At 44.3% G+C, this 26,836-nt stretch overlaps 1 protein-coding gene across 3 annotated transcripts; it reads left to right on the forward strand.

The window, feature by feature from the left end:
• Positions 1-607: 607 nt before the first annotated feature.
• ssh1b (slingshot protein phosphatase 1b) lies at positions 608-25,298 on the forward strand. 3 transcript variants are annotated; one of them, XM_064942452.1, is made up of 15 exons: positions 608-1,146; positions 2,755-2,792; positions 10,109-10,209; positions 11,115-11,179; positions 11,272-11,393; positions 11,492-11,560; positions 12,125-12,190; positions 12,680-12,874; positions 13,046-13,139; positions 13,368-13,496; positions 16,142-16,188; positions 16,423-16,569; positions 16,799-16,999; positions 19,142-19,778; positions 20,054-25,298. In XM_064942452.1, the coding sequence occupies exons 1-15, from the start codon at positions 1,066-1,068 to the stop codon at positions 21,182-21,184; spliced, it is 3,123 nt and encodes a 1,040-aa protein (XP_064798524.1). In that variant the 5' UTR covers positions 608-1,065; the 3' UTR covers positions 21,185-25,298. The 3 variants fall into 3 exon arrangements, with proteins under 3 accessions (XP_064798524.1, XP_064798525.1, XP_064798526.1); XM_064942453.1 differs by lacking the exons at positions 608-1,146; positions 2,755-2,792 and adding an exon at positions 7,709-8,149; XM_064942454.1 differs by lacking the exons at positions 608-1,146; positions 2,755-2,792; positions 10,109-10,209; ... (2 more) ...; positions 11,492-11,560; positions 12,125-12,190 and adding an exon at positions 12,197-12,456.
• Positions 25,299-26,836: the final 1,538 nt, after the last annotated feature.

Consider the following 26,836-nt stretch of genomic DNA (forward strand, 5'->3'; position numbering starts at 1 on the left):
TGTTTGTTAACAAACTTAACCTTCCGTGATATTCTTGTGTTATTGTGTGATAATACACAAATATTACCTTTATTTTCTTAAACATTACAAGATGTTTCTAAAACAAATGTTTATGTTTCTTTACACTCTAATTTTGCTTTCTGGGAGGGGGGATTTGGGCAGGCAAGAAAATAGCCTTGCTGAAATGCCCCCCTTCTAATTTCCATAATTTTGTGGCTGGAGTCAAATACTTTCTGTGGAACACAGTAATGGTCAACATGAGCTACCAAAATTATTCAGAAGTGTGCCAGGCCTTGCAGTCCCAAGATAGAAGGGGGGGGGGGGGGGGAGAATTTCGGTAGGCAAGAAAATAGCCTTGCCGAAATCGTTAGTGCCTCGCCGCGATCAAACCGATATAAAAAAATAAAAAATTAAACTCAGCCTAACATGATCAGAAATCTCAATTTTCAAGCAAGTCGCAGCAATGGAGAATTGAGTGCGTGCGCGTTCAAGCAAATCGCAGCAATGAAGACTTGAGTGCGTGCGCATTCACGCGAAGGGGGGAAGAATTCTGGCAGGGGGGAGCTTTTCGGCACAACACCGGAACATCCGCCTGTTGGAGACTCCGCAGAGAATACTCTGTGGTCTATAGTCTCAAAAATATAGTCTGGCCAGAATCACCTTGACGACATTTGCCCAATGACAGCGCGCACGCAAATTGGTTCGGCCAATCCTAGTATCCGGCAGTAAAACAGAAGCGCATGTCATTTCTGCTCCTCATGCAATCTACGATGTTTTGTTTGTCTGCGAGATAAAATGGCATATAACTCAGATGGACGAAATGTTATTCTTGCCTTTACAACTATTTACAGATGACTATTCTAAAGCGAACTGTGGAGGATGAGCGAGGCGGAAGCCGGTGATGGGTGTATCATGGTGAAATCAGAGGCAAAAAAATATTTAATGCGATCCTGAGCTTTTTCTCCTGTGCTGGACAGGGACAATTTCGGCGCATCTTGTCCCAGAGCAACGCGCCTTTCTTTCTCCCATTCAAAGGACTCCCCTCCTCCGTAACAGCAGCCCACCATGGCCCTGGTAACCCTGCAGCGCTCTCCCACCCCCAGCGCGGCATCCACCGCCAGTACCGCAACCACCACCGCGGGGGAGGTAAGTGGAAACTGTCTAGCGCGGGTGCTGTTCTCTATAGGCAGCGCCGTGGAGGAAACGCCGGGGATGCGCCCGATACCCACGTCCCTCACCCACTAGGCCCAGCATAGCAGAGAACGCTTTCAGCTGTCAATAGAATTTTAGAAATGTTGTGACTTTTTATTTAACACGGCAAAACAGTTTTGTATGGACATTGTTTAATAGTTGACTTCCTGGAATCCATGGCGTTTAGAATGGTTAACTAGTCCAGCCCCGCGACGTTAGCTTGTAAACAAAATCTGAGCTGGGGATTAGTTACCAGAACAATGCATTCATTGCGTGTGGCAACATTTTATTTCTGCCTTCAGCCTGTGTGGTTTAAAGACAAATATGCGTTTATACAGTAGGTACTTTGATTAAAATATTAACTCAGGCTTTTGCACATTTTGTAAGTCATTTGTTTAAATTAATTTGCTTTGACTGGCATATGGAATAGAGTGAGATTGATCAGAATAGTACAACTAGCTACTTGCCTATTAATATGTACGGTTACATCACTAGTGAGTCAGGGATGCTGCGGTTGGTACCCGCTCGTTTTAATGGTTCAACTCACTGTCAAAATACTACGGTGGCAGGTGTGAGCTAATATTTCAAAACATATGAGATCATAGATAGTGACCTGGTACGGCCAGTAGAGAGCGCTGATACACTGTATTCAATGCAAGTGTATTGAACGTTTAAAACCCAAGTTCAGTTAAAACATACACTGTAGTACATCTCTCCGGCTTCTGATCTCCCTAATAAAGCATATGATGCATTTTTTCTAGACCATAACTTTCAAAGGCCAATGAACCCATTATGGCTTGAATTCCCATCGTGGCAGTCAATTGCGCACACAAACACACACATGGCTGACTGCTGCAGAAATGATGTCATACTAATTACATCATTAAAGATACTGCTGCAGAAAGGATTTCATACTGAGTTGGTGACCTACAGTATAATCCTGTGTATTCCTCTCTTGTACACCTGAAAGTGTCTAGAGTATGTTGCTACAAGGGATTGGATTAGTTTGAGCTGTTGGATTAGGTAACCTCTTCGACATCACCACGGGTCAAGCACAGAGTTTAGGCCTATGTCAGGGCTCTTTTGGGCACCACAACCTCTGTAACCTTTCATGGAACACAGAGAGAGTTTTATGCACAGACCTTACGTAATGCAACAAACAACCACAATTACTCTGCCCTCTGTCTTCAGGAGTTACAACATTGCTCTAACCGTTACTTTACAGTAGGCCTTAGGTCTTTATTGAGTTACTTGTTCACATACATCAAAAACACCATAGTAATGGCCTATATACCCAAATCTTTAAAGGGAAGGATTCTCTCTGATGTCCCCACCAGTCGATGGGAATCCTCTGAGACATTGTACTGTGACATTGTGATGAGCTATTATAGCAAGGTCAATGAAGGGAGCATAGGACATAGCAGGTCATAATATGGTCATGTGCTGCTGTTGCGCAATCCATGCTGCTGTACTGTCTGCACAGCCATGGTGGAAGGGTTACTGGTTTGTGTTTCTAGTGGGCCTACACTATATGTAAAATTTCTCTTTGTATTTGTCTTGCAGGATTTTGGGAGTGATGATGACCGGAGAGCAAATCAGAGGTAAGCACCCCCCCCCCATATTTCCCTGAGAAGCTGTGCATGCACAGACATTAACCAGGTGGGACAGCATCTGGTGAAATTGTAGAGCGTAAAATTCATACTACAGAATTCTAAATATTTAACTTTCATAAAATCCAAGTGTAACACATAAAAATAAATCTTCACTTCTTGTCAATCCAGCCGCTGTGTCAGATTTCAAAAAGGCTTTATGGCGAAAGCACACCATGCGATTATCTGAGGACAGCGCCCCGCATACAAAAACATGAAAAACATATTTCAACCAGGCAGGTGCACCACGAAAGTCAGAAACAGCGATATAATAAATGCCCTACCTTTGATTATCTTCTTCTGTTGGCACTCCAAAAGGTTCCAGTTACATCACAAATGGTCCTTTTGTTCGATAATGTCCTTCTTTATATCCATAAAAACTCAGTTTAGCTGGCGCGCTTCAGTCAATAATCCCGCCATCAAAATGCATACAAAATTAATCCCAAACGTTACTAATAAACTTTTCCAAACAAGTCAAACATTTCTAATCAAACCTTAGGTACTCTAATACGTAAATAAACAATAACATTTTAGATGGAGAATCATTATTGTCTTTACCGGAGAAAAATACCAAAGAACGCGCTCTCTTCCACACACTTGGAAACACTACAGCCAAAATGGGAACCACTTAGAAAATCTACAATTTCTAGCTAATTTTTACAAAAACCAGCATGAAACTCTTTCTAAAGACTGTTGACATCTAGTGGAAACCCTAGGAACTGCAATCTTGGAGGATTTTGCCCTATAATAAATGTGACAGCCATAGAAAACAGTGGTAGGCTGAATTTGTCTTTTTTTTGGCATGTTTGTCCTCAGGGTTTCGCCTGCCATATCAGTTTTAGAAACTTGTGTTTTCTATCCAAATCTACTAATTATATGCGTATCCTAGCTTCTGAGCCTGAGTAACAGGCAGTTTACTTTGGGCACGCTTTTCATCCGGACGTGAAAATACTGCCCCCTACCCAAGAGAGGTTAAGGATGCATTGGAAGGATCTGTTGTGCTCCAGTAGGGTGAGGCGTGGTATACATGAGATCGGTGAGTATGTTTCCCAAAGCCTATGGACATAGACCCCTGACCCTGGTCCTTGTGTCAGTGGGAATTCCAGGGTTAGGTTACAGCAGGAGGCACACAGAAATGTCCTGGTGAAATAACATGGACACTGGTGCTGAATTACACATATTGTAGGTCTATGTTGTTATTGTTCTTGCGTTAATGTTATATCCATTAAAAAACAAACTCTGCTAATAAAGAAACGTCCAATTTTCAGGACCCTGTCTTTCAAAGATAATTCGTAAAAATCCAAATAACTTCACAGATCTTAATTGTAAAGAGTTTAAACACTATTTTCCATGCTTGTTCAATGAACCATAAACAATTAATGAAAATGCACCTATAGAACAGTCGTTAAGACACTAACAGCTTACAGACGGTAGGCAATTAAGGTCACAGTTATGAAAACTTAGGACACTATAAAGAGGTCTTTCTACTGACTCTGAAAAATACCAAAAGAAAGATGCCCAGGGTGCCTGCTCAATTGCATCAACGTGCCTTAGGCATGCTGCAAGGAGGCATGAGGACTGCAGATGTGGCCAGGGCAATTAATTGCAATGCCCGTACTGTGAGATGCCAAGACAGCGCTACAGGGATACAGGATGGACAGCTGATCGTCCTTGCAGTGGCAGACCACGTGTAACAACACCTGCACAGGATTGATACATCGGAACATCACACCTGCGTGACAGGTACAGGATGACAACAACAACTGCCCGAGTTACAACAGGAACACACAATGCCTCCATCAGTGCTCAGACTGTCCGCAATAGGCTGAAAGAGGCTGGACTGAGAGCTTGTAGGCCTGTTGTAAGGAAGGTCCTCACCAGACATCTCCGGCAACAACGTCGCCTATGGGCACAAACCCACCGTCGCTGTACCAGACAGGACTGGGAAAAAGTGCTCTTCACTCTTCACTTCACTGTGAGTCGCGGTTTTGTTTCACTAGGGGTGATGGTCGGATTCGTGTTTATCGTCTAAGGAATGAGCGTTACACTGAGGTCTGTACTCTGGAGCGGGATCGATTTGGAGGTGGAGGGTCCGTCATGGTCTGTGATGGTGTGTCACAGCATCATCGGACTGAGCTTGTTGTTATTGCAGGCAATCTCAACACTGTGTGTTACAAGGAAGACATCCTCCTCCCTCGTGTGGTACCCTTCCTGTAGGCTCGTCCTGACATGACCCTCCAGCATGACAATGCCACCAGCCATACTGCTTGTTCTGTGTGTGATATCCTGCAAAACAGGAATGTCAGTGTTCTGCCATGGCCAGCGAAGAGCCCGGATCTCAATCCCACCTGTTGGATCGGAGGGTGAGGGCTAGGGCCATTCCCCCCAGACGTGTCCGGGAACTTGCTGGTGCCTTGATGGATGAGTGGGGTTACATCTCATAGTAAGAACTGGCAAATCTGGTGCAGTCCATGAAGAGAAGATGCACTTCAGTACTTAATGCAGCTGGTGGCCACACCAGATACTGACTGTTACTTTTGTACCTTTGTTCAGGGACACATTATTCAATTTCTGTTAGTCACAAGTCTGTGGAACTTGCTCAGTTTATGTCTCAGTTGTTGAATCTTGTTATGTTCATACAAATATTTACACACGTTAAGTTTGCTGACGCAGTTGACAGTGAGAGGACGTTTCTTTTTTTGCTGAGTTTAGTATAATTATCATCCAATCAGTTGACCCACACCATGATCGCTTGCAAAAGGGATGGAACATCCCACACCATTGCAGCTCATTACAGTAGTACATTAAATGTCCCTATCAGAGGACCCTTCTACACCTAAATGAAAGCCTAGTTGTAACCACTGTAACAGTGTTAATGGTTCAACCCAGAGTTAACATTCCCATCAACCGCTATCATACATTCCATCAAACCAGAAACACTATCCAGCTGTATTTCAGAGCTGGGGGTGAGTAGCACAGATGGAATCCTCTGCTCGGCTACAGCAGGATGTGATGTAAGGGTCTTGTTTTGTTCTAGATTAGACTGTCAGAGTTTCTTGGTAAGAGAGGTGATAAGGCCTATTTGGCCATTGTAGTAGGCCCAGTGTTGGCTGCACACTCTGTTCTCTAGTCCAACCTGGCTGGGCAAGGGAGGTTTCAGCCTTACACAACATATTCCCTCATCTGGTAGACATGATACATACAGGGTGTGTTGAGATTCTAACATTGACAAGGTAGACTACATTCTTGGTGGCACCAGGCAGATAGAGGAATGTTTGAAAGGTGGGATGGAGAGACATTTTGATGATGTAAAATCTTTTCTGCAGAGCTGCTTCTGCCTGCTCTCTTGGCAGAAGAAGCATGGAGGATGAGAGAAGTAAAAAAACACACAAACTAAACCAAATGATTGATATGAGGGGTTTTGAATCCAGCATCATTACATGTTATTTTTTAGTTAAAAGGCTAAACCAGGTGCCCGCAGGGGATCTGCGGCCAGATCAAAAATAATAATTAATATTTAATATTTTTTTATATTACTAACAGTTTAAACCAATTTTGTCCAAAGGGTCTGGGATATGTTTTTAGAGGGTGTAGGATTGCAGGATATCAGCTTTAAAGCTGAAACAACTAAAAATCTCTGCCCCATGATGACGTGTAGAATTGCAGGGCATTTGTTTGAAAACTGCAACATTTTCTCTCCGATGCCAAGAGGCGGGCCTTAAATTGTTCCTTCCCAAGACCCGAGACTTGGTTAGTCCAGTCATTCACTGCTGAAGTCCCTAGTAAAACCTTTTATCAAACTCAAGTTATGTTCTGATTATGAGGGGATCCCTGATGAATTTGCTATTACAAAAAAAGTCCCCGGCCCCAAAAAGTTTGGACCACTGGGCTGAAACAAAGACTTTTGTGTTGATAATGATAACGAGTCACCAACCCAGATACACACTGTAGGGCGGAATAGTCACACCATTGATTATTGAAGAGTCTGTTTTGGAAGCGGCCCAGCCTAATCCACGTTAGACCTGCTCATCTCATCCTGTCAAAGTCCTGTGGACCCAGTGATGTCAGTGAGTCTGCCTCTCTGAGCAGGTTAGCGTTTTTAATCATGAATCTTGTTCTTTAGGCAGCTCTACAGTTGTCACTAGCTAGCACAGCCACGTCATACATCTGACTTTAAATCTAACCTTAACCACATTGCTATTCCTAATGTCTAACCTTAAATGAATACCAAAAAGCACATTTTTGTTTTAAAGAATTTTTACAATATAGCCAATTTTGACTTTGCAGCTGGCATATCTAATGGGAAATGGCTCAGTTCTGCCTCCAGAACAATACTCGTGACAATGAACTTCAACCTGCCCCCTCTGAAGGCCATACTGTATCACAGGCAGAAACTTGATCCACATTCAACCCTACAGCAGCCCTTGGTTCTCACAGCACCCTGCTTGCCTCAGCCAGAAACCCCAAGTACCAGACAGAGTTATGCAACAGCCAAGGAGAGTGCTCAACGTGTGTGTGTGTGTGTGTGTTTTACATGCAGGGACTTAGAAAGGGGAGATCTCCTTGGTATGTGTGTTGTCTAACTAGTAGCTTTCTTAAATTGCTTCAACCTCTATGTCTGGATTATTATGAACTTGGATGTGTTCTGTGAACAAGTTGTGGTTCATACAAAGTTGAATATGTCACTCAATGAGTAGTATGTATCCTTTGGCTCAGTGTCTCATCAGGGATCCTTCATGTCAAACAGCCTCCACTCTACAGACGCGTGCTTTGTAGACTGAAGCTGAGCCGAGCTAGATTCCCTGCCACCCAACCCAGCCAATGCGAAATATGCTTGAATAGAGCTTTTGTGGAGGAGTGTTGCGGAGGGAGTGCTGATTGCTCAAGCGCGCGCTGTGAAGAAGAGATAAGCAGCTGAGCTGAGCAGACACAGCAGAAGTCTGGAGACTAATCCTCACAACTCAGACAGACAGGAGGGAGAGACACACACCAGACCAAGACAGGATACATGATCAGACTAGTTCAACCCAATCTATGCCTTTTTACCCAAGAAAAAAAAAGAAACCCAAGGCAATCTTGGCTATTGTGCTTCAGAAGCCAAATGTAGTTTTTGAGGCATAAAATGGTTATGAATGCTATGAAGCTATGATTTGTGAGGAAGCCAGTAGACCAGAGAGCTACTGAGGGAGAGATCCAGTAACCAGCATCAGGATGCATCTTGTGGTGGAGCCCTCGCAGGAAGCCATGCTCACCATGCTGCCTCACTTTGTGGAGAACGCAGTCCGGACTCAGAGCGAGATCTACCGAATGTAAGTCTTCAGCACACTCACTCCAGGAGAGGCAATCCTAAGTGTTTCTGTCACTGGCATTATTACCTTGATAAGTGGTAGCAAAGATGGTTTGAATGGTAGTAACTTGGAAGTGCATGTATTGTGTGACCTGCATTTTCTGTTTATTAGTCATTGGTAAAAAATAAAAATAAAAGTGTAACATCCATTTTTATAGCTCTGTGCATTTTATTGACAACTCATTTTTCTTCGACAAATACAAAGTGTACTTTTAATTGTGCATTTGATCGTACTGTTAGAATTGCTTACGGGTATTGTTTTAATTGCTGTCTCGATTCTTGTGTTCCTTTTTTAGACGTGTTCTGTTCCCAGCTGTCTTAGAGACATGGGTATTAGCTCTGATTTTTCTCAGTAATAGTGTGTAATGGACAGATTAGCAGTAGCTGGAGCATATTCCATAAACCGTTAGGTCTATACATCCATCTGTCACTCTTGTTTCTGGATTGTGATTATTGATGCTATACATCCTGATTTAGAGTACTTTGGACATTTTGAAAGATGAGCTACATATTATGTACCCAACTGATTTCCTATCGTACTCCACTCTCTGACCTCTTGACCGAGACCACCCTCATCGTCATCGTCTTTTCAGGACATTCTGAAAAGAAACAATACGACGTAACAGCTGAACAGAAACAAAAGCTCTTGTGACGGACCCACTCTGTCATACCAGTCTTTGTGTGGTGGCAGAGCGAGAGGGCAGCCTGCCTGTTAACAAAGCCCAGCTCTGTTCCTTTTGGTCAATGTTATGGCCAGTGAACACTTAGCTCTGTTTCTCCTGGACATTGTGGAGTCCAAGGAAAACCTAGCTTTTATCCGGGGGTGGTCAGTGCCTCGAGCACAGGACAGTCAGGAGAGCCCATCCCTGGCCAGACAAGGGAGGAATGGTGCTGGCCAGATAGGGGACATATTACAGTGGTGGGCACAATTATCTCCCCCACCCCCCTCCCCGAAAGGTCAGGGGACCTAATCACGTTCTGTCAGTTCATTATCTGAGGGGAATATTTCATCAAGGAAAGGTCTCTAAAGTCTGCTGACATTCACTTACTGATGAGCTCGGAATGTCCTTTTCTGCTGGTCACTGAACCTTTGAAAAGCAATTAACAGCCATCCCACCCTATCTCTTTCTCTCACTTTAGCTCTGCTCCCTGATTCTGCCCTCGGTACATTTCGACATTTCCAGGTCATTGTCTCCATTCCTGGCTCTAGAGAAAAACAGTCTCACTTATTGAAAGTGAGAAGAATACTGTGGGTTGGACAGTTAATTGAACCACATCAACCTTATGATATTCTACAGTAGAGCTTCCACATAACTTTCTATGGCTGTTTTACTTCACTGAAGTGAACTCACTGGTGTCTGTCAAAGACATGGGAAGTAAAGTAAGGCTATGGCTGTTTTACTTCACCTAAGTGAACTCACTGGTGTCTGTCAAAGACATGGGAAGTAAAGTAAGGCTATGGCTGTTTTACTTCACTGAAGTGAACTCACTGGTGTCTGTCAAAGACATGGGAAGTAAAGTAAGGCTATGGCTGAGTAGTTTTGCGACAACAGACATTCTGTTAATCTGTACACCTACGTAAATGGAGCACAACAAAACGGGGAAGGGAGAACGAACAGGTGTAGAATGGAGCGAATATTTCTAATGTCCTCTGAGTAGAACGCCGTAGAAGTACAGTGTGCCACAGACACTGCTTAAGCTGTTCAAGCAGTATAATGATTTGCCCAACACTCTATTTAGGTTTTCTGATGATATGTTGTCTACTTACAGTACAGTATGTGCTCTTTCTTTCACTTCTCAAATGAATGCTTCCCCATTCTCTGTGTTACATCATAAAACCACTAGATACTGATGCAGTCTGAGACGTCTGTAAACCCTGTTTCCCTGTCTGCCTGTCTGTGTTTGCCTGTCTGTGTTACAGCCTCAGCGAGAGCTTCTTCATGGTCAAAGGAGCTGCCCTTTTCCTGCAGCAGGGCACCAATGCACAGGGACCCAAGACACCCACACACCACAAACTCGCAGGTAACTACAAACACTCTTGACACACACTGAGCCTGTTGTTCAGTGAACCGTGACAATGCCACTGCTAAAGCTCCATGCAAAGAAAAGGTCATGTTTGCTGAGGTTGGGCTTTTGTGGTTGAGCCTGTGTTTAACCCATGTTCACTGAATGATTACCTGGCCTTTGATTGAGTGCCCTCAAGGCAGGTATTGCTTTTAGCAGTAAAGGGGCTTTGTAGATCTGGTTTTCTAGATCCTGCTTGTTTGATTTTCCCATCAAGATGTTACATAAACTCACCTAGCTGGACTAACCAACCCGCAGTGCAGCTGATGTTACCTCGGTGGTGTGTATGCACCCGTAGGCATATGTGTGCCTGATACAGCATGTCTCACAGCAGGGTTGTTGTTGACATTTGTTCGATTGGGGAGTGCTAGCCCTTCATTTTGGAGTCCAAACACACCCCTCCCCTCTCCTCCCCTATGATACGCAGGTTAAACACAAGATCAATGTGAGAAGCATTCCAGATTCCTTGATTACATCACCAGGCGTTCAAGTCCATGCTTAGCTCTGATAAACCTTGGGTTTGTCTGTGTGTTTACGCATATGACTGACTCTTCCTGCATGTTTGTATCAGTTTAGCCAAGGGTTGTACTTGAGATTAGATGTTCTGGTACACCGTTCCCAATTATTTTCATGTCCCGTCATGCGATGTTCAGGCTTTGCTCTGCCGTGTGTAACTTCTGTACAGACGTGTGTTGCTGTGGTTGGAATTGGATCAACCTGCAGGAGGGCATCTGAATAGGAGCCTGGATAGCTGAGCTGGAAATAGTTCTACAAGATATGGCTGATGGGTTGATCGGTTTGATTGATCGGGACACACCACCTGAAGCAGTTGGATGATGGTATGTGGTTCGCTTCTCTCCTAGGTGACTTACCGCAACACCTGCAGGTCATGATTAACACCCTCCGCTCTGAGGACCGTATTAAACTGGTGAGTCAAATCCTAACAAATGTACTTACCATCCATATTGATTGACGCACAGATGCTACACAGTGCAACCTATTCCTCCTGCTGTAACCCAGGCTGTACGGTTAGAGAGCGGTTGGTCTGACCGCGTGCGGTACATGGTTGTGGTCTACACCAGTGGTCGCCAGGACACCGAGGAGAATATCCTGCTAGGGATGGACTTCACCGATAAGGACAGGTACCCACCTGTCTTTCTTCCTCAGCCAGCAGTGGTAGACTACAATGTGGTTTGTTGTTGTCTTAGAGAAATGGTTGATTCTGTTGTATTATTCCCAGTAAAAGCTGCTCTATCGGGATGGTGCTACCGCTCTGGAGCGATACGAAGATCCATTTGGATGGAGATGGGTAAGTGCTGCTCTTCTACATTTTACATTTTAGTCATTTAGCAGCCGCTCTTATCCAGAGAGACTTACATCTTCAGATATCTAGGTGGGGCAACCACGTCACAGGCATAGAAAGGACATGTTTCCTCTATAACGTGGCTGTCAGTAGAGTTGCCCCCCACATGGACCTTTCCACAAAGGTACGGTATGTGTCACACACAGTACATCCCACAGACAACCAAGCTGGATTCACACAGTCAACCATGAAGTATCTCTGCTCGTTAAGCCCGTTCAAACGGCTCAGCCCTGTAAGGGACGCAGAATGAGTTACTTTGCCCTCCAGTGGGCAGTACAGTGAACTACAGCCGTTTTCATCCCTCCATGTGGCAGATGAGCTCTTGCTGAGCTGTTAAAGTCATCCCTCTCTCTATGCTGGAGGAATGTTCCATTGGTTTGTTTCCTGAATAGCACCCCGAGCCACTATAGCTCAGCCCCTGTTTGTGTTTTCAAACCACTCTCTCTATCTCCCTCTCTCTGTCCATGAACCCAACCTAATCCTTCATCCTCCCATCTTCTCTCTCCTCAGAGGATTTAGTGTGAACACAGGAGGACGATCGCATGTCTTCAAGCCTGTTTCTGTGCAGGCCATGTGGTAAGTGTCTGTTTTGTGTTTTTAATTTCTACTGTGTTTGGGTACTTCAGAATATCATTGTCTGGTGACCTTATATTCCCTGAAACCATAGTGACTGTCTGTGGACAGTACTGTACTTTACCACCTTGGGCTTGTAGTGTTGGTTTCATCTTAATATCAACAATCAATGGAATGAAAATCATAAACTACTAGTTGAATTATTCAGGCTGGTAACACTGTGATGCTGGGGGGAAAAAACGCTGACAGTGTCCATGCACCATCTACTGGTAAATAGACGTTACAATTTGCTTTCATTCTTAACAGATTGATATTTTGCTCTGGATCTGACAAGCCACCTTAATAATGTGCTCTGAATTTCCTGCCGTCATTAAAAATCAATGATCCAAAGGCTGACTCTCCATGTCATTAGATCAGTGGAATAGCTACTGACCAGTTGCTGTTGTGAGCCTGTATTGTGACTGAGAGCTTCTGCTACCGGCGTGTCTTCAGGTCTGCCCTGCAGATCCTCCATAAGGCATGCGAGGTGTCTCGCAGGTACAACTACTTCCCCGGGGGCATGGCCCTCACCTGGATGGGCTTCTATGAGAGCTGTATCACCTCCGAGCAGAGCTGCATCAACGAGTGGAACGCTATGACCGACCTGGAGACCACGCGGCCCGACTCACCTGCCATGTTCGTCGACCGGTAAGACCTCACTCATCCGATTTAGCAAAGTTCACTTCAGTTGACTTTAGTATGATTCATTTCCAGTTGCGTTACCAATCTCAGAAGGTACTGTGTGTCCATTATGGTGTTAACCGGGCCTTTTCTGGTTACATTCATAATTGTCTTAATGTATTGACGCATGTTGAACAGGCCAACGGAGAGCGAGAGAACCGAGTGTGCAATCAAAGCCAAACTACGCACCATCATGATGTTCCGTGACCTGGAGAATGTCACTTCCAAGGAGGTATTGTGAGCCCCAAATGTATTGGGGCGGTGACACATGTTGTTGTTTTGGCTCTGAAATGATACAATGACTGAGGTTAAAGTGCAGACTGTCATCTTTCATTTGAGGGTATTTTCATCCATGTCGGGTGAACCGTTAAGACATTTTTGTACATAGTTCCTCCCAACTTCACTTATGTGTATGGTATAGTACCATGGTGCAACCTAATACCTGATATGTCCCCACCAGATCCGTGTGGAGCTGGAGCAGCATATGAGCTGTAACCTGAAGGAGTACAAAGAGTTCATCGACAACGAGATGCTGCTGATCCTGGGTCAGATGGACAAAGCCACACTCATCTTCGACCACCTCTACTTGGTAAGAACCTTCCTTGACATCCTAATGGTCTCTTTGTATCCATGAAGGAAAAAAGGAAATCGCACACGGCTTTTGATAGTATCACTGATCTTTAGTAAACTTACGTATCGGCCTCGGGGCCTTCGTCAGAGCTTTTGAGGGTTTCAAAAAAAAAATAGCACCCTTATGTAGACCTAGCCACACCCACATCCGTTCCACGCACGGAAAGGGGTTGGAGGCGAAGGAAAAAACAAATAAGTGCTACCAAATATATCAATATACATTTCATAAATATTCAAATAAAGTGTGTAAATAAGACATATTAAACACGTCTGTAAAACCACAATGAGGACATAGACCTACCGAGCAAGTTTTCATTAATCATTGGGTACATTGTACGAAAAACATCAGAGTAATCTTAAATAGGGGCATAATTCCTGTTCAAATTCACAACATAACATTCATAGGCATATCATCATTATTTCCTTTTGGAAATAACGTCTGGAGGGTGAAAATCCCAAAACATTCTCATTTACTTATTAATATCTCCTCCCCTGTCTGATATCTTAACTTTCTCTATGCCACAAAATCTAAAGGTAGAAATGTCGTGCTTCAGGTCATTAAAATGTACTGGGACTGGATAATTCCTGTCCTTTCTCCTGATTGAACTTTTATGTTCAGTGATTTCTGTTTGAGAGAGCGGGAGGTTTTACCTACATAGCAGAGCCCACATGGACATTTAATAATGTAAATAACATGGGTGGTGGAACACGTAATAATGTCATTTATTTGGAACCATTTTCCTGTGTTTGGGTGGCAGAAATATTCACACTTCATTATTGTTGCACTGTGCGCATCCTCTGCATTTATAGCTACCATTTGGTAGAGCGCATGAAAGAGCCTGGCTGATTTTCTTTTGTGGCTGGCAGTTGGCATGAACCAATTTATCGTGTAAATTGCAACCTCACCTATAGACAATAAGTGGTGGATTTTTAAAAAATTCAGCCGGCAAAGCTGGGTCCGATGATTAAAATATGCCAGTGTTTCTTGACCTCATCTCCCACTTTTCGCGAGTTCAAAGTATATGTGGTTGTGAACATTAGTGTTCTTTAGCTTTAGCGGGCCTTTTTTGTCGCAGTTCATCTCGTGTTTTTCCCAAAGCCAAACGAAGAGCTTCATCCACACATTGTGGCGAATAGCCTCTTCTTAGAAACCTCAAAACTGGCTTCTTAGAAGTCCTCTTTTTAACGGCTCAGGATGGAACCTGTCCCCCTGTAATAAGAGTATTTCTGTCTGTTTCTTTTCTATACAGAGTAGTAAACAGGGTTCCATTTGATTTCTCAATCCACATATCAGGTAATGAACACGCCGAGTGTCATATTCAGTAGAGAATTTGAGATTGGGGTCAATGTCATTGAGGAGTGCCATTAAAATCTGACAGCTCTTTTTTCGGTCCTTCCCATATGCAAAAAAATGTCGTCAATATATCGATACCACTTCAGGACTTTATTCAAAAATGGATTTTCATTTTCATTATTAACAAAACGTTCTTTAAGAAGACCCACATAGAGGTTAGCATAGCTTCGGAGTGAATGTGGAGCCCATCGATGTTCCATTTGTTTGGAGGTAGTATTCACCATCAAACCTGAAATAGTTATACGTCAAAACATCTTCAGCCAGCTCTAAAATACATTTAGTTGGTGGATATTCGAGAGTATCTCTGTCTCCCAAATAGTGAGCTAGGGCTGCCCGCCACCCCACATGGGGAATGCTGGTATATAGACTCTCGACATCTTTTCCATATGATGGCTTGCACTTGAGTTTTAATAAAAATGTCTACAAAGTTCGACAACGGCTCTAGCATTGAGCCTATTCCTGCAACCACTGATCTGCCTGGATTAATTGCCTTGTTGTGTTTTAGGTTTGTGTACTTTTGGTAAAATGTACAAGCATGGACGTATGGCACATTTGCAGCAAAGATATTCCGGTTTAGAGATGAGGTGGTGTAATAGGGCTCCAGATTAGAGCATATATCCCTTTGGAACACCTGTGGGATCAACACTCAGTTTTCTATGGAAACGTTCATCTTCTGAATGTGGTTTGTCAGTGTATATAGGAGACAAACATCACTTCTTGTTCGACTAACCAACAATAGGTATTCATCGAGGAGTTGTTAACCATAGGACAGAATTTGCTATTGGGCTTAAAATGGGTACCAGTTCTTTGATGTGTTTCTAGGCCCGAAACAGTGCTTTGCAAAAACACATGCTTAAGTTTAATCTTGCGAAATAATTTAAACAGATCTACTTTCGTATCGAATGGTTTATCTGTACATGTAGGTACAAAAGAGAGGCCCTTAGGGCAGCAGGTAGCCTAGCGGTTCAGAGCGTTGGGCCAGTAACCGAAAGATCGCTGGTTCGAATCCCGAGCAGACTGTGAAAAATCTGCTTATGTGCCGTTGAGCAAGGCACTAAACCCTAATTGCTCCTGTAAGTCACTCTGGATGACTTTGCGAAATGACTCAAATGTAACTACCGGCCTCCTCGCTAACCTCTGAACTCCTGCCACACCTCTCACTGTAACCCTGGTGTAGTTACAGTTCATTTCACCCCTGTAACCTGACTAAGTTGTCTTGATGTGCATTCCTTTGTTTGTTTATTCTCTAGGGCTCTGAGTGGAATGCCTCAAATCTAGAGGAACTACGGGACTGTGGGTGAGTGGGCGTCTCACAAACACTAAAGCTATGTCTAGAACTGCTCCCTAACCACCAGCCCTGGCTCACAAACATAGCGTTGTATTATTCTGTATTCTCAAGGACAATACATGTCTGTCAGGTCATTGTTGAATCTCTCCTTCAAAAGACCTACCAATACAAAAAGGTCTGTTGTTAGAACATCGCTAGCACCACTGAACTAAAGACTGGCATGTTTTTTTCTTCTTGATGCAGTGTGGGCCACATCCTCAACGTGACCAGGGAGATAGACAACTTCTTCCCGGGCATGTTCACCTACCACAACATCCGGGTGTACGACGAGGAGGCCACAGACCTGCTGGCCCACTGGAACGAGACATACAACTTCATTGTCCGAGCCAAGTGAGTGCCTACTTCTCAAAACAAACTGAACCCTACTCCTTGAACGGCAAACATGTATGGGAGCATATGAAGTATTCACCACAGAACCTCAATAAAGGCAATGTAGTCTACTAAATAGTGGCTAGTGACTCTGTCTTGGCCGAAGTTATTCTATAAGCTATGTGGACAGCCTAGTAACTATCTTCTAAATGAGCAGGGTTTTAATGTAAAACGTATTATTTCCCCACAGGAAGAACCAGTCTAAGTGTCTAGTCCACTGTAAGATGGGTGTGAGCCGGTCAGCCTCCACGGTCATAGCGTATGCCATGAAGGAGTATGGCTGGACTCTGGAGAAGGCCTACAACTTTGTGAAGCAGAAGAGGAGCATCGCTCGGCCCAACGCTGGTTTCATGAGGCAGCTGGCCGAGTACGAGGGCATCCTGGACGCTAGGTGAGTCAGTCAGGGTTGCCTGGGGCACTATACAGGTATACTGTAAAAGTTAAATTAATAGCCCAGGTGTTCATTTGCTTCAATCACACACAACCGGCGCTTATTAGAGACATACTTCTATTTGAGCCAGGTGTGTATTTCCTTAATGCACACAGCTTTTGCTCAATAAAATGTTGAAAAGACTACCACATTTGTTTGTGACAAAATATGACCAGTATAAACCTTATAATAACAGATCCACCACAGATCAGACTTGCGAAGACTAGGCTGCATGTCATCAACCCACTTTCATACTTTAGCACCATTCTCACTCGTTGAGCCGACCATGTCAAATCACACTGCCGTCTCATCCATGGAAATGATGTTGGTCTCCTTCATCGTGTTTCGCGCAATCTTTACGGTACGGAAGTTCACTAGTAAACAATTCACTTTAGACCCAGCGGTTATTTGAAATAGCCGTTTATTTGCTGAAATGTGTGCAGAGGCCCTGCTATTAAAAGGGACAGACGGCTATTTGCGACTCAGCGTTTTAATTTAAGTTTTACGGTATGTAGGTCTGTTCAGGTATACGGTGCCTTCAGAAAATACCCCTTGACTTTTCCCACATTTTGTTGTGTTACAGGCTGAAATTAACATGTATTTAATTGAGATTGCATGCTTAACAAGTCACATAATAAGTTGCATGGACTATAAGTGTTAAACATGATTTTTTTAAACATGATTTCTTTTGAATGACTACCTCATCTCTGTACACCACAAATACAATTATCTGTACGGTCCGTCAGTCGAGTGGTGAATTTCAAGCTCAGATTCAACCACAACGACCAGTGAGGTCGCAAAGAAGGGCACCTACTGGTAGATGGGTATAAAAAAGCAGACATTGAATATCCCTTTGAGCATGGTGAAGTTATTAGTTACACTTTGGATGGTGTATTAATACACCCAGTCACTACAAAGATATAGGCGTCCTTCCTAACTCAGTTGTCGGAGTGGAAGGAAACTACTCAGGGATTTCATCACGAGGCCGATGTTGACATTAAAACTGTTACATGGTTTAATTGCTGTGATGGGAGAAAATTGAGGATGGATCCACAACATTGCAGTTACTCCACAATACTAACCTAAATGACAGAGTTAAATGAAGGAAGCCTGTGCAGAATCCATCCGGTTTGCAACAAGGCACTAAAGTAATACTGCAACAAACGTTTTGTCTTGAATACAAAGTGTTATGTTTGGAGTAAATCCAATACAACACATTACTGAGTACCACTCTCCATATTTCCAATCATAATGGTGGCTGCATCATGTTATTGTATTCACCTTTCAGTAGGAGAATAACCTAAAACACAAGGCCAAATCTACGCTGGAGTTGGTTACCAAGGCTACATTGAATGTTCCTGAGTGGCGGAGTTACAATTTTGACTTAAATCGGCTTGTAAATCTATGGCAAGATTTGAAAATGGCTGTCTAGCGATGACAACCAAATTGACAGATCTTGAATGATTTTTTTTTTTAAATAATGTGCAAATATTGTACAATCCAGGTGTGCAAAGCTCTTCGAGACTTACCCAGAAAGACAGCTGTAATTGCTGCCAAAGGTGACGCTAACATGTATTGACTCAGGGGTGTGAATACTTGTGTAAATGAGATATTTCCGTATTTTATTTTCAATACATTTGAAAAGATATCTAAACATGTTTTCACTGTCATGAGGAATTGTGCTTAAATGGGCGAGGGGGGGGGAAATCTATTTGGAATTCAGGCTGTAACACAAAATGTGTAAAAAGCCAAGGGGTATGAATACTTCCCGAAGGCGCTGTGTAACCAGCTGTGCCTTGTCTCTACCATTAATTTACATTCTCACTCCACTGCAGTCATGAGGTTTTCTACCTAATTCGCTGCATAGAGATCAGATCAAATGTGACCGTTAAATTACCACCGTAGCTGTTTAGACGGGGTCAGCTAAGTTAAGCAATCTGTAAGGTTATTTGTGTATTATTAGCTTGGTAGAGAGACTGCAGATAATGGCCACAAAGTTTATTAGTGGCTAAGCATCCCATTATGTCTATGATGTCTGTCTGTATACAATACATACGCTCTGTACACATGGTCACTCTAAACCCCCCCCCCCTCGTCCCCCAGTAAGCAGCGCCACAACAAGCTGTGGAGGCCCGAGGGAGGGGAGGACATCCCAGATGAGGCGTCTGGCCAGTGCTGTGGTGGAGAGGAGACGCCCGTGGAGGGTGAGGCCTGGGGGAGAGAGGGCTGCGGAGCCTCCCCCTGCCGGAGCTTGGGCCTGGAGGTGGAGCCCTTGGACCCCCTCAACTACAACTACTACTTCAGACGGCTGTCGGACACGGCCCTAGACAGCGAGCCCTCCACCCCAGTGCGTGGTCCTCCCCTGCTGGGCATGGAGAGGGTGTTTATTGAGATCGAGGATGTGGAGAGGGACGCCCTTCTGGAGGACGAGGGCTTCCCCATGGCCCAGCTGGCTCTGCCCGGGGAAGGCACCGCCGCCCAGACCTGTGGGGGCCGCCTGGAGCCCCTGGAGGACATGAGGCTGAGGCTGGAGTTCAGCACTGTGGAGGAGGAGGACGAGGAGGAGGCGCAGAAGGAGGAGGCAGAGATGGCCGCCCTGGCTTGGACTGCTGCAGGAGGAGAGGGAGCGAGAGAGGATGAAGAGAGGAAGGAGCAGGTCAACATGAACCGCTTTAACAACGAGAACGCCAATAACAGTAACCGCCTGGCTGCCAAGCGCAGCTGCCCCGCTACCTTCGACGTGAGTGGAGCAGTCAATAGCTACCTGTATCTATACAAATGGGGGTGTAAAAGTTGGGTTAATTTTGACTTGAACTTGTTTGGGGTTAAGGTTAAAATATTAAGCTTACATGCGGGTAATTGTAATGCCTTGTAATGCCTAATGTTTCTGTCATTATTCGATCCCATTAATTTCAGGGACCAGCATCTTATAGGTGTCATAATATTAGGTGTTTTATTAGCTTCGAGACCTCTCTGACCATGCATTCCCTCCCTCTCTCTCTTTCTTCTGTTTAGGACAGTGCTAGCACAGGAAACCCTTACAAAGTCAAGCCCTCCTACCAGTCATGTAAAGACTGCCTGCGTCTGCCACCAGGGCGGCGCTGCGAGCGCCCAGCAGGAGGCCGCACCCACCGCCTTAACCCCACACGTCACTGCGGGGTGGTCCCCACCATCTCCATAGACCCCCCTGGCACCCACTTCACCAACACCCCTGCCCCCCACTCCCCCTGCACCCTACCTGCCACCATTGCCCGCCTGGAGGCCTACCGCCAGCGGCTGGTGTCGCCCATGAGCTGCGAGGAGCTGCCCCGAGACCGACACTGCTCCTTGGAGACGGAGGACATGGACGAGCTGCAGGAGGATGAGGAGGAGGAGGAAGAACAGGAGCCAAGGCCAGGCAGGGAGGTTGGGACCGGAGCCATCACGGAGCTCACGTTTATGAAGCTCAGCCTGGACGGGGAGAGGCCAGCAGGTCAGTCTCCTAGTGGAGGGGTGGAGTTGCAGCCTGCTGGGGTGGAGTTTCAGCCTCCTGGTGGTGGAGTGGTGCTACAGAGGACGGGGCCTGAGCTGGGGATGGGGCTGGTGAGGCAGAGGGCAGAACAGCTGGAAAGGCTTTCAGGCCTGGCCATGGAGGGTCTACTCTCAGGGGCTGGGCTTGCTGAGCAGATGGACCTGCACTTGGCGGTGGAGGAAATGGAGGGGGATGTAGGGATGCATTCTGAAACCCCCATTCCATCTACCAGCTGCATGGTCACAGCCGCAGACCCCCAGATGAACACCACCCCGGTGTCGTACCCCCAGGGTTCCGCCCAGACCTGGACCCCCGTGTCCTCCCCGCACGGCTCCACCCTCACCCGGAGCTCCAGCAGCGATAGCCTCCACAGCAACCGCGGGGGACACCAAGGCCTGGTCCGGCAGCGCACCCAGGAGATAGAAACCCGCATGAGGCTGGCCGGCCTGACCTTCCCCTCCCTGCTCAAACGCTCTAGCTCCCTGGCCAAGCTGGGAGGCCTCACCTTCTCCACCGAGGACCTCTCAGACCTAGCTGACGATCAGGCCCAGCTGTTCTCCACCGAGCCACCAGCCTGCCCCTCCACACCAGGGGGAGAGGAACCCTCTGAGCCCCCATCCACCCCCAGGAGCTGACTGTGTTTCCAGTGTGTCTCCTCCAGACAGGTTCCGCTGTCAGAACTTAGGGAGCCGGTTTGAAGGAGGATGAAGTTTGCCAGGTTTGCTAGAGGTGTCCTGGAGACATGCCTGGAGATTCCTCTGTCTCTCGAGCATGTTGGCTGGAAGAAAGAAAAATAACAACACAATTCCTATTATACATACCTGTACTGTCTGTTTATCAATCCAAATAAGAGATACTGTTGGAGAAGGTACTCTCAATGGAGCTCAATGAATGTGTGCAACTGAGCCTCTGCTTCGATTTGTTCAACATCTCCTCATGTGCCCCTGAACAGACTGACGGTTGAATATTGAATCCTCACTTACTGTATTTTCCTCTTGCGTTTTTGTGTCACCGAATAACGACTTCATCATATGAGCATCTTCCTGCCTCTTCAAGCGAAGCAGTGTACCTCAGTCGGAACACAAGCATCTCAATAATATTTTAGTCCATGACGGTCTTTGTTGTCTTGCCTCTCTTCTCAATGACTGGCTCAGCCAGCCCTCCTCCATTTGAGGTACTTCATGAAATAATGTCTTGAAAAGTGGTCAATATGCTATTCATGGCCGTACAGTGTTACACGTGTCCTCGTCGTCACGGCTACAGCCTCTTCTTGAGCAATGCTATGGATGATGGGAAGAAACTTAGAAAGAGAAGTAATATTGACTAAGTCCCGTTTTCCATTCTCTCCTGGATTCGTTTGTTTCTTTGAAGCAGTTTAGAGGGAGCATATAAACGTTGGATTTGTTTAGTTTTTGCCACAGCTGGCATTTCACCACTGCTGTGCAAAGGCAATAGGTACAGTAGTTCAATGATCTGATTGAGGACTCATCAACATCCTTGTATGGTTTGAGAGGATTTGTGGGCAACTGAGAGAGTTCAAATTGTTTTGGGATTGGATTTCACAATGCTGTATTACTCTACTTTATCACTGATTAGTGCTCTGTCCCCTCTTCTCCAGACCAGCTGTAGTCCGACATACTGTGTCTGACTCCACATCTTTCTTCCATCATCTCTGCATCACTCTCAAAAGGCAATCAAATACATTTAGGTTCAACTTTTTTCTGACGGCATTCCTCTTCTATTTATTCTCCTCCCTATTGACACACATTTGTGGTATTGCACAGTAGGTGTAGGAGCTTTGTGAAACCGGCTTTATTCAACTGTCATTGTGCCAGAGCAACATTGGACTCCCTTTATTTGTACTGTAACAAAAAAAAATGGAATCGTTGCCATACATTGAAGCAGAACTACTGTATAAGTCACATTTGTTTGAACAGCTTGTTTTTGCTTTCACAGACCTGGGGGTTCCAAATGTGTCTGTGATGTTAGCAGCACAGCGTAATGGGCTTTAGCTGGATCTGTTTGGGAAAGAAGCAGCTTTTCTCAGCCTTTTGCATTCGCACGGCAACACTAACAGCCAAACTAGGAAGTTGGGACAAAAAAACAAGTTGAGGCTTTGGAAGGAGCAGACGATTATCTACCGTCATAGTTTCTCAGAAAGGGGTTACAGTTCTGCTTTCCGTTGCAGTCTGTAGAATATCAGTAGCTAGCTACTACAATTCTTTTGTTTATTTACAGCAGACATGAGAAACTTCCGAAGCTGTGTGTAGAGCAGCAGCACAGTGTGACAGGCCAAGTCTGACTGGAGGCTCTGCCATCCCGCATGCTGTTTGACCAATGTTCCCTTAACTTAACCCCTATATTTATCAGTCCGAGTATTTATTTAGTGCAGGTTCTAATTTGATAAACTGGCGCATAATATGCAGGTAGTTGACTTCTTTGTGGCCAGCCTAAACTTACTTTGCCCCAAAGGGTATTATGCTTTTGAAAGTTGTTTGGCTGTTTATAAACTAATGCATTTGGCATGTTGAGTGTGCAAGGATAATATGTGTGATGGTGGCAGTGTGTGTGTGTGCAGGCGCATGCATACATCAGGAGTTTATTACCATGGTTGTGACAGGAGTGCAATGTGAAAGCTGTCTGTGTATGAGTGCAAAACATCTGTTGCTCTTTTAAAGTAGGGGATCAATTTACTTTTTTTTCAATTGAGCTGTACATATGTCGTTGCCACTGACGCAATGGCCTATACTATATGTAGACAAGATTGCTTTTGATTTGTGATAACTGAACAAAGAAAAATGAAAATCACTCTTAAAGGGTTCGTTCACCCAAATTACAAAATTAGACATTGTTTTCCTTACCCTGTAAGCAGTCTATGGACAAAGTATGACAGGAATCAATGCTATGGTGTAGTTTCCCTAGCACTGTTTCCAAGTCATGGGCCCCATTTTTTATTATTAGATTTTCTTGCGCATCATGTTTAAAACATCTATAAGTGACTGAGTTTCTCAATCAATTTTGGATACTTTTGGATAATTTGGACATGATATGCGGAAAATTCTAATATCGGTCCCCTGACTTGAATGGGATTTGTGCCACAAATGCTAAGATGTTAGCATGTAGAAACGGTGCCAGAGTAACTAAACCAAAGAATGGATTGCTGTCATACCTTGTGCATAGACTGCTTACAGGGTAAGGGAAGCAATGTGTAATTTGGGTGAGCTATCCCTTTAATCATATGAGTGGCTCTGCATTTTTTATATTAGCAACTATCGTCAGTGTTTGTTACTCAGAGGTACTGGTCAAAGCAAATTTGCATTTAATTTGGGTACAAGCCACATTAATGGGTTGGGTTCTGTGGTCAGTGAACACTTTGTGGTGTTTGCACTTAAGGCTACTGCACTTAAGGCACTGGGTGAATTTGCCTGTGTTCACTGGTAGGTATTCAATTTTAAAGAGGTTGCCTCACAGGAAATACAGTTATTAGAATGGAATAGGAAGTAGTAGTGTTTTAAATTTGTCTACAAAACTGCCCCCTGTCCCTTTAAAAAAAAAACTTTTTTTTATTGAATCTAGTTCAGCCAATCTGATGTCTAGCACTTGAGGTCACCATATATCATTTGGGTTTGCGCTTTATTCCAACCCACTGTTATAATGCCTTCATGTAGCTGTTATAAGCATGATGTAACTTCTGACATAGCAGGTAATTGAAAGGGTTACAGAATACCCTATAATATTATAAAGAGTGGAATTAGATCCCGAAGGTTCAAATATTTATTTCACGACACTGGTGTGGTGATGACATTATTGTAGGATCTGTTTGGTTGGCCAGTGGTGTTATGTCATGCTCATAACAGTGAACAGTAGGCCATATGACGGAGGATTTAAGTGCAGTCAAAAGGAGTGTCTTGAACTAGTCCATCACAACTGATGCTATGCTTAAAGCTACTGCACTGTTTTTTTAATTTAAAAAGAAATCTATTTCTACTTAAGTGCCTTAACCCTGGCCTTAGCTCTGTCTGTCCTAACCTCGTCACAGGCTTTGCAGAGTCATTGTGAATGAGTGTATCCATGGAAACGCCACTTGCCCTCTGACCCCCCCCCCCCAAAAAAAGAATTATCCCGATGCCCCTCGAAAGCTACATCTTGATACACACGGAGCACACAAGCTCTCACTCCCACACGTGTATTTGCTTGACAGGCTCATCAATTGCTATTATTTTGTTTTCTATTATTGAGACCAAAGTCTGAGGGGTTTATTTGTGCAAATGGGCACAGAACAAAGTTTTCTACATACATTCCCAGGCATCTTAGGGTTCACCTGCCCCTACTTGACAATCCTTAAACTGGTCAATGCTTTGAGAGTGTGAGACAGAAAGCTGGGTATAGAGACCCTGAGACATAGGAAGAGGGGGAAATTATATGTCAAGATGTTCATGTCAAGAGTACAAGTTGCCATCTTTCCCTGATATTCATTCCTTACCATAAACAAGTGTTAGATATGTTTTTGCATATAAGGCATAAATGAATGAAAACTCATAAAACATACATCATCATATTGAGAGTAAGTTTTTTTACATTGATTGATTGTTTTTGTTATATTTTATTTTTTACATTTTAAGCTGTAACTTATTGTTTGCACTATGTTAATGTGTAATGCACTTTTTTAAACATTTATTTTACATTTTGTTAAAAGGATGTCCAGTGGATGTGAATCATGGAAATAAACCATTTCCTCTGCATAACCTATCTGCTGGCCTACAGTGGATCATACTTAATGGGGAGGAGACAGTCCCTCTTCTGACACTTGCATTGCAACTACATGGACATAGACCGTTTGTTCCCAATCTTTTCTGAATCACACCACACAAGAAAACAAATGCCAAGGCTCACTTTAATCTGACTTTCCTGCATCAAACAAAATTATGCCTCGAAGAAAAGCAACTCTAATAGGCTATATTAAGCAGCCAGCTTCAAGTTCCATGTTCTCTCCGTTTCTTCCTACACACTGCGTGAAGCAAACGTTTTCTCAAATGCGAGACATTTATTTATAGTTTTAAATATGGTTCACTGGAATCTTAATGTTATGGTACCCATATAATGACTGATAAGTGTTGACCCCTTATAGACCTTGCAGAGTTTCAGCTTTATATTAACTAGAAGGACTGATCGTCTACTGCGGTGCGTCAAATAAAGGGGATGTTATTGAGATCTGCTTTTGTTTTGCAGGGATGTGCAAGGAGTGTTTTTGTCTCTTGTGAACAGCAGTATCTGTTTGCGTTAGCGCTTTTGCATGGGCTTGGTTAAATCCACAAGGCAGAGAATTCTTATTGAGTTAGTCAAATTAAGTCATTCTGACATCACGGGATGGACAGGGATGTGCAAGGAAGCAAAGGAGACTGACAGTGGATGAAGGAGTACCTCCAACAAGACGACTTTATAGTCCTTCGGGGAAACAGGCTAGACAGACAGGCAGGCCGGCCTGCGGATTCCACAACTCGGACTGGGGTGAGTGCCTCCCTACCTCCATTCTGAATCTCTAGCCTCAGATGACATTAAGAAAATACTCTTACCATGACGACAAAGATGCAGACTTTATGGATAGGTTACATCAATTCCGATGGAGTTATATTTGTCGACTTGTGGGTTAGAGCAATGTTATTGTCCTAATTCTCTGGGGAATCAAACGAGAGCAGCATATTATTTGATGTTATTCTGAATGACATATTTTTGCATTCACGTGTCAGTCAACATGGTGCATGTGCCTCAGTTGTTTATGTCATGATATAACTCCCGGGTAAAGGAATCGACACTCAACCATCCCACTCCATCCATGGCCATGATGATTCAGAGCCAACTCCATGTTTGCACCTCTCAATAGGCTGTTCTGAAGTTGGCCAAAAAAGTAAGCAGAGGTATTTGTGTAGTTATCCGTTTCTGGCCTACCGAATAATTACATAGCAGGCTTATTGTCACACTAGGCTCTGCATAGCTGTTACCTATTTGACTCTTCTATTAGTTGTTTAAATGTGTGTCCTATGTGGCACTACTTTCACCTTTTTGTTTCAAAACAGCCTATGTTGGGACTTTCGGGAGTTGCTAAGAGTTTGTTCAATCTGAGTCACATGTCTCTCGTTGATGCTCAGTGTCCTCGCATGATAAGAGAGAAATGGAAAGAGCGGGAGGGAGGGGATATTTGGGTGAGGTCGTTGTCACAGATGCCTCCCACAGCTGCCAGCTGCTGCCATTTGTAAGACTCTGTACACATCCATCTCAAAATAACCCCT

Source organism: Oncorhynchus masou, chromosome 28 (genome assembly GCF_036934945.1).
Source record: "Oncorhynchus masou masou isolate Uvic2021 chromosome 28, UVic_Omas_1.1, whole genome shotgun sequence".
NCBI classification, from domain to species: domain Eukaryota; kingdom Metazoa; phylum Chordata; class Actinopteri; order Salmoniformes; family Salmonidae; genus Oncorhynchus; species Oncorhynchus masou.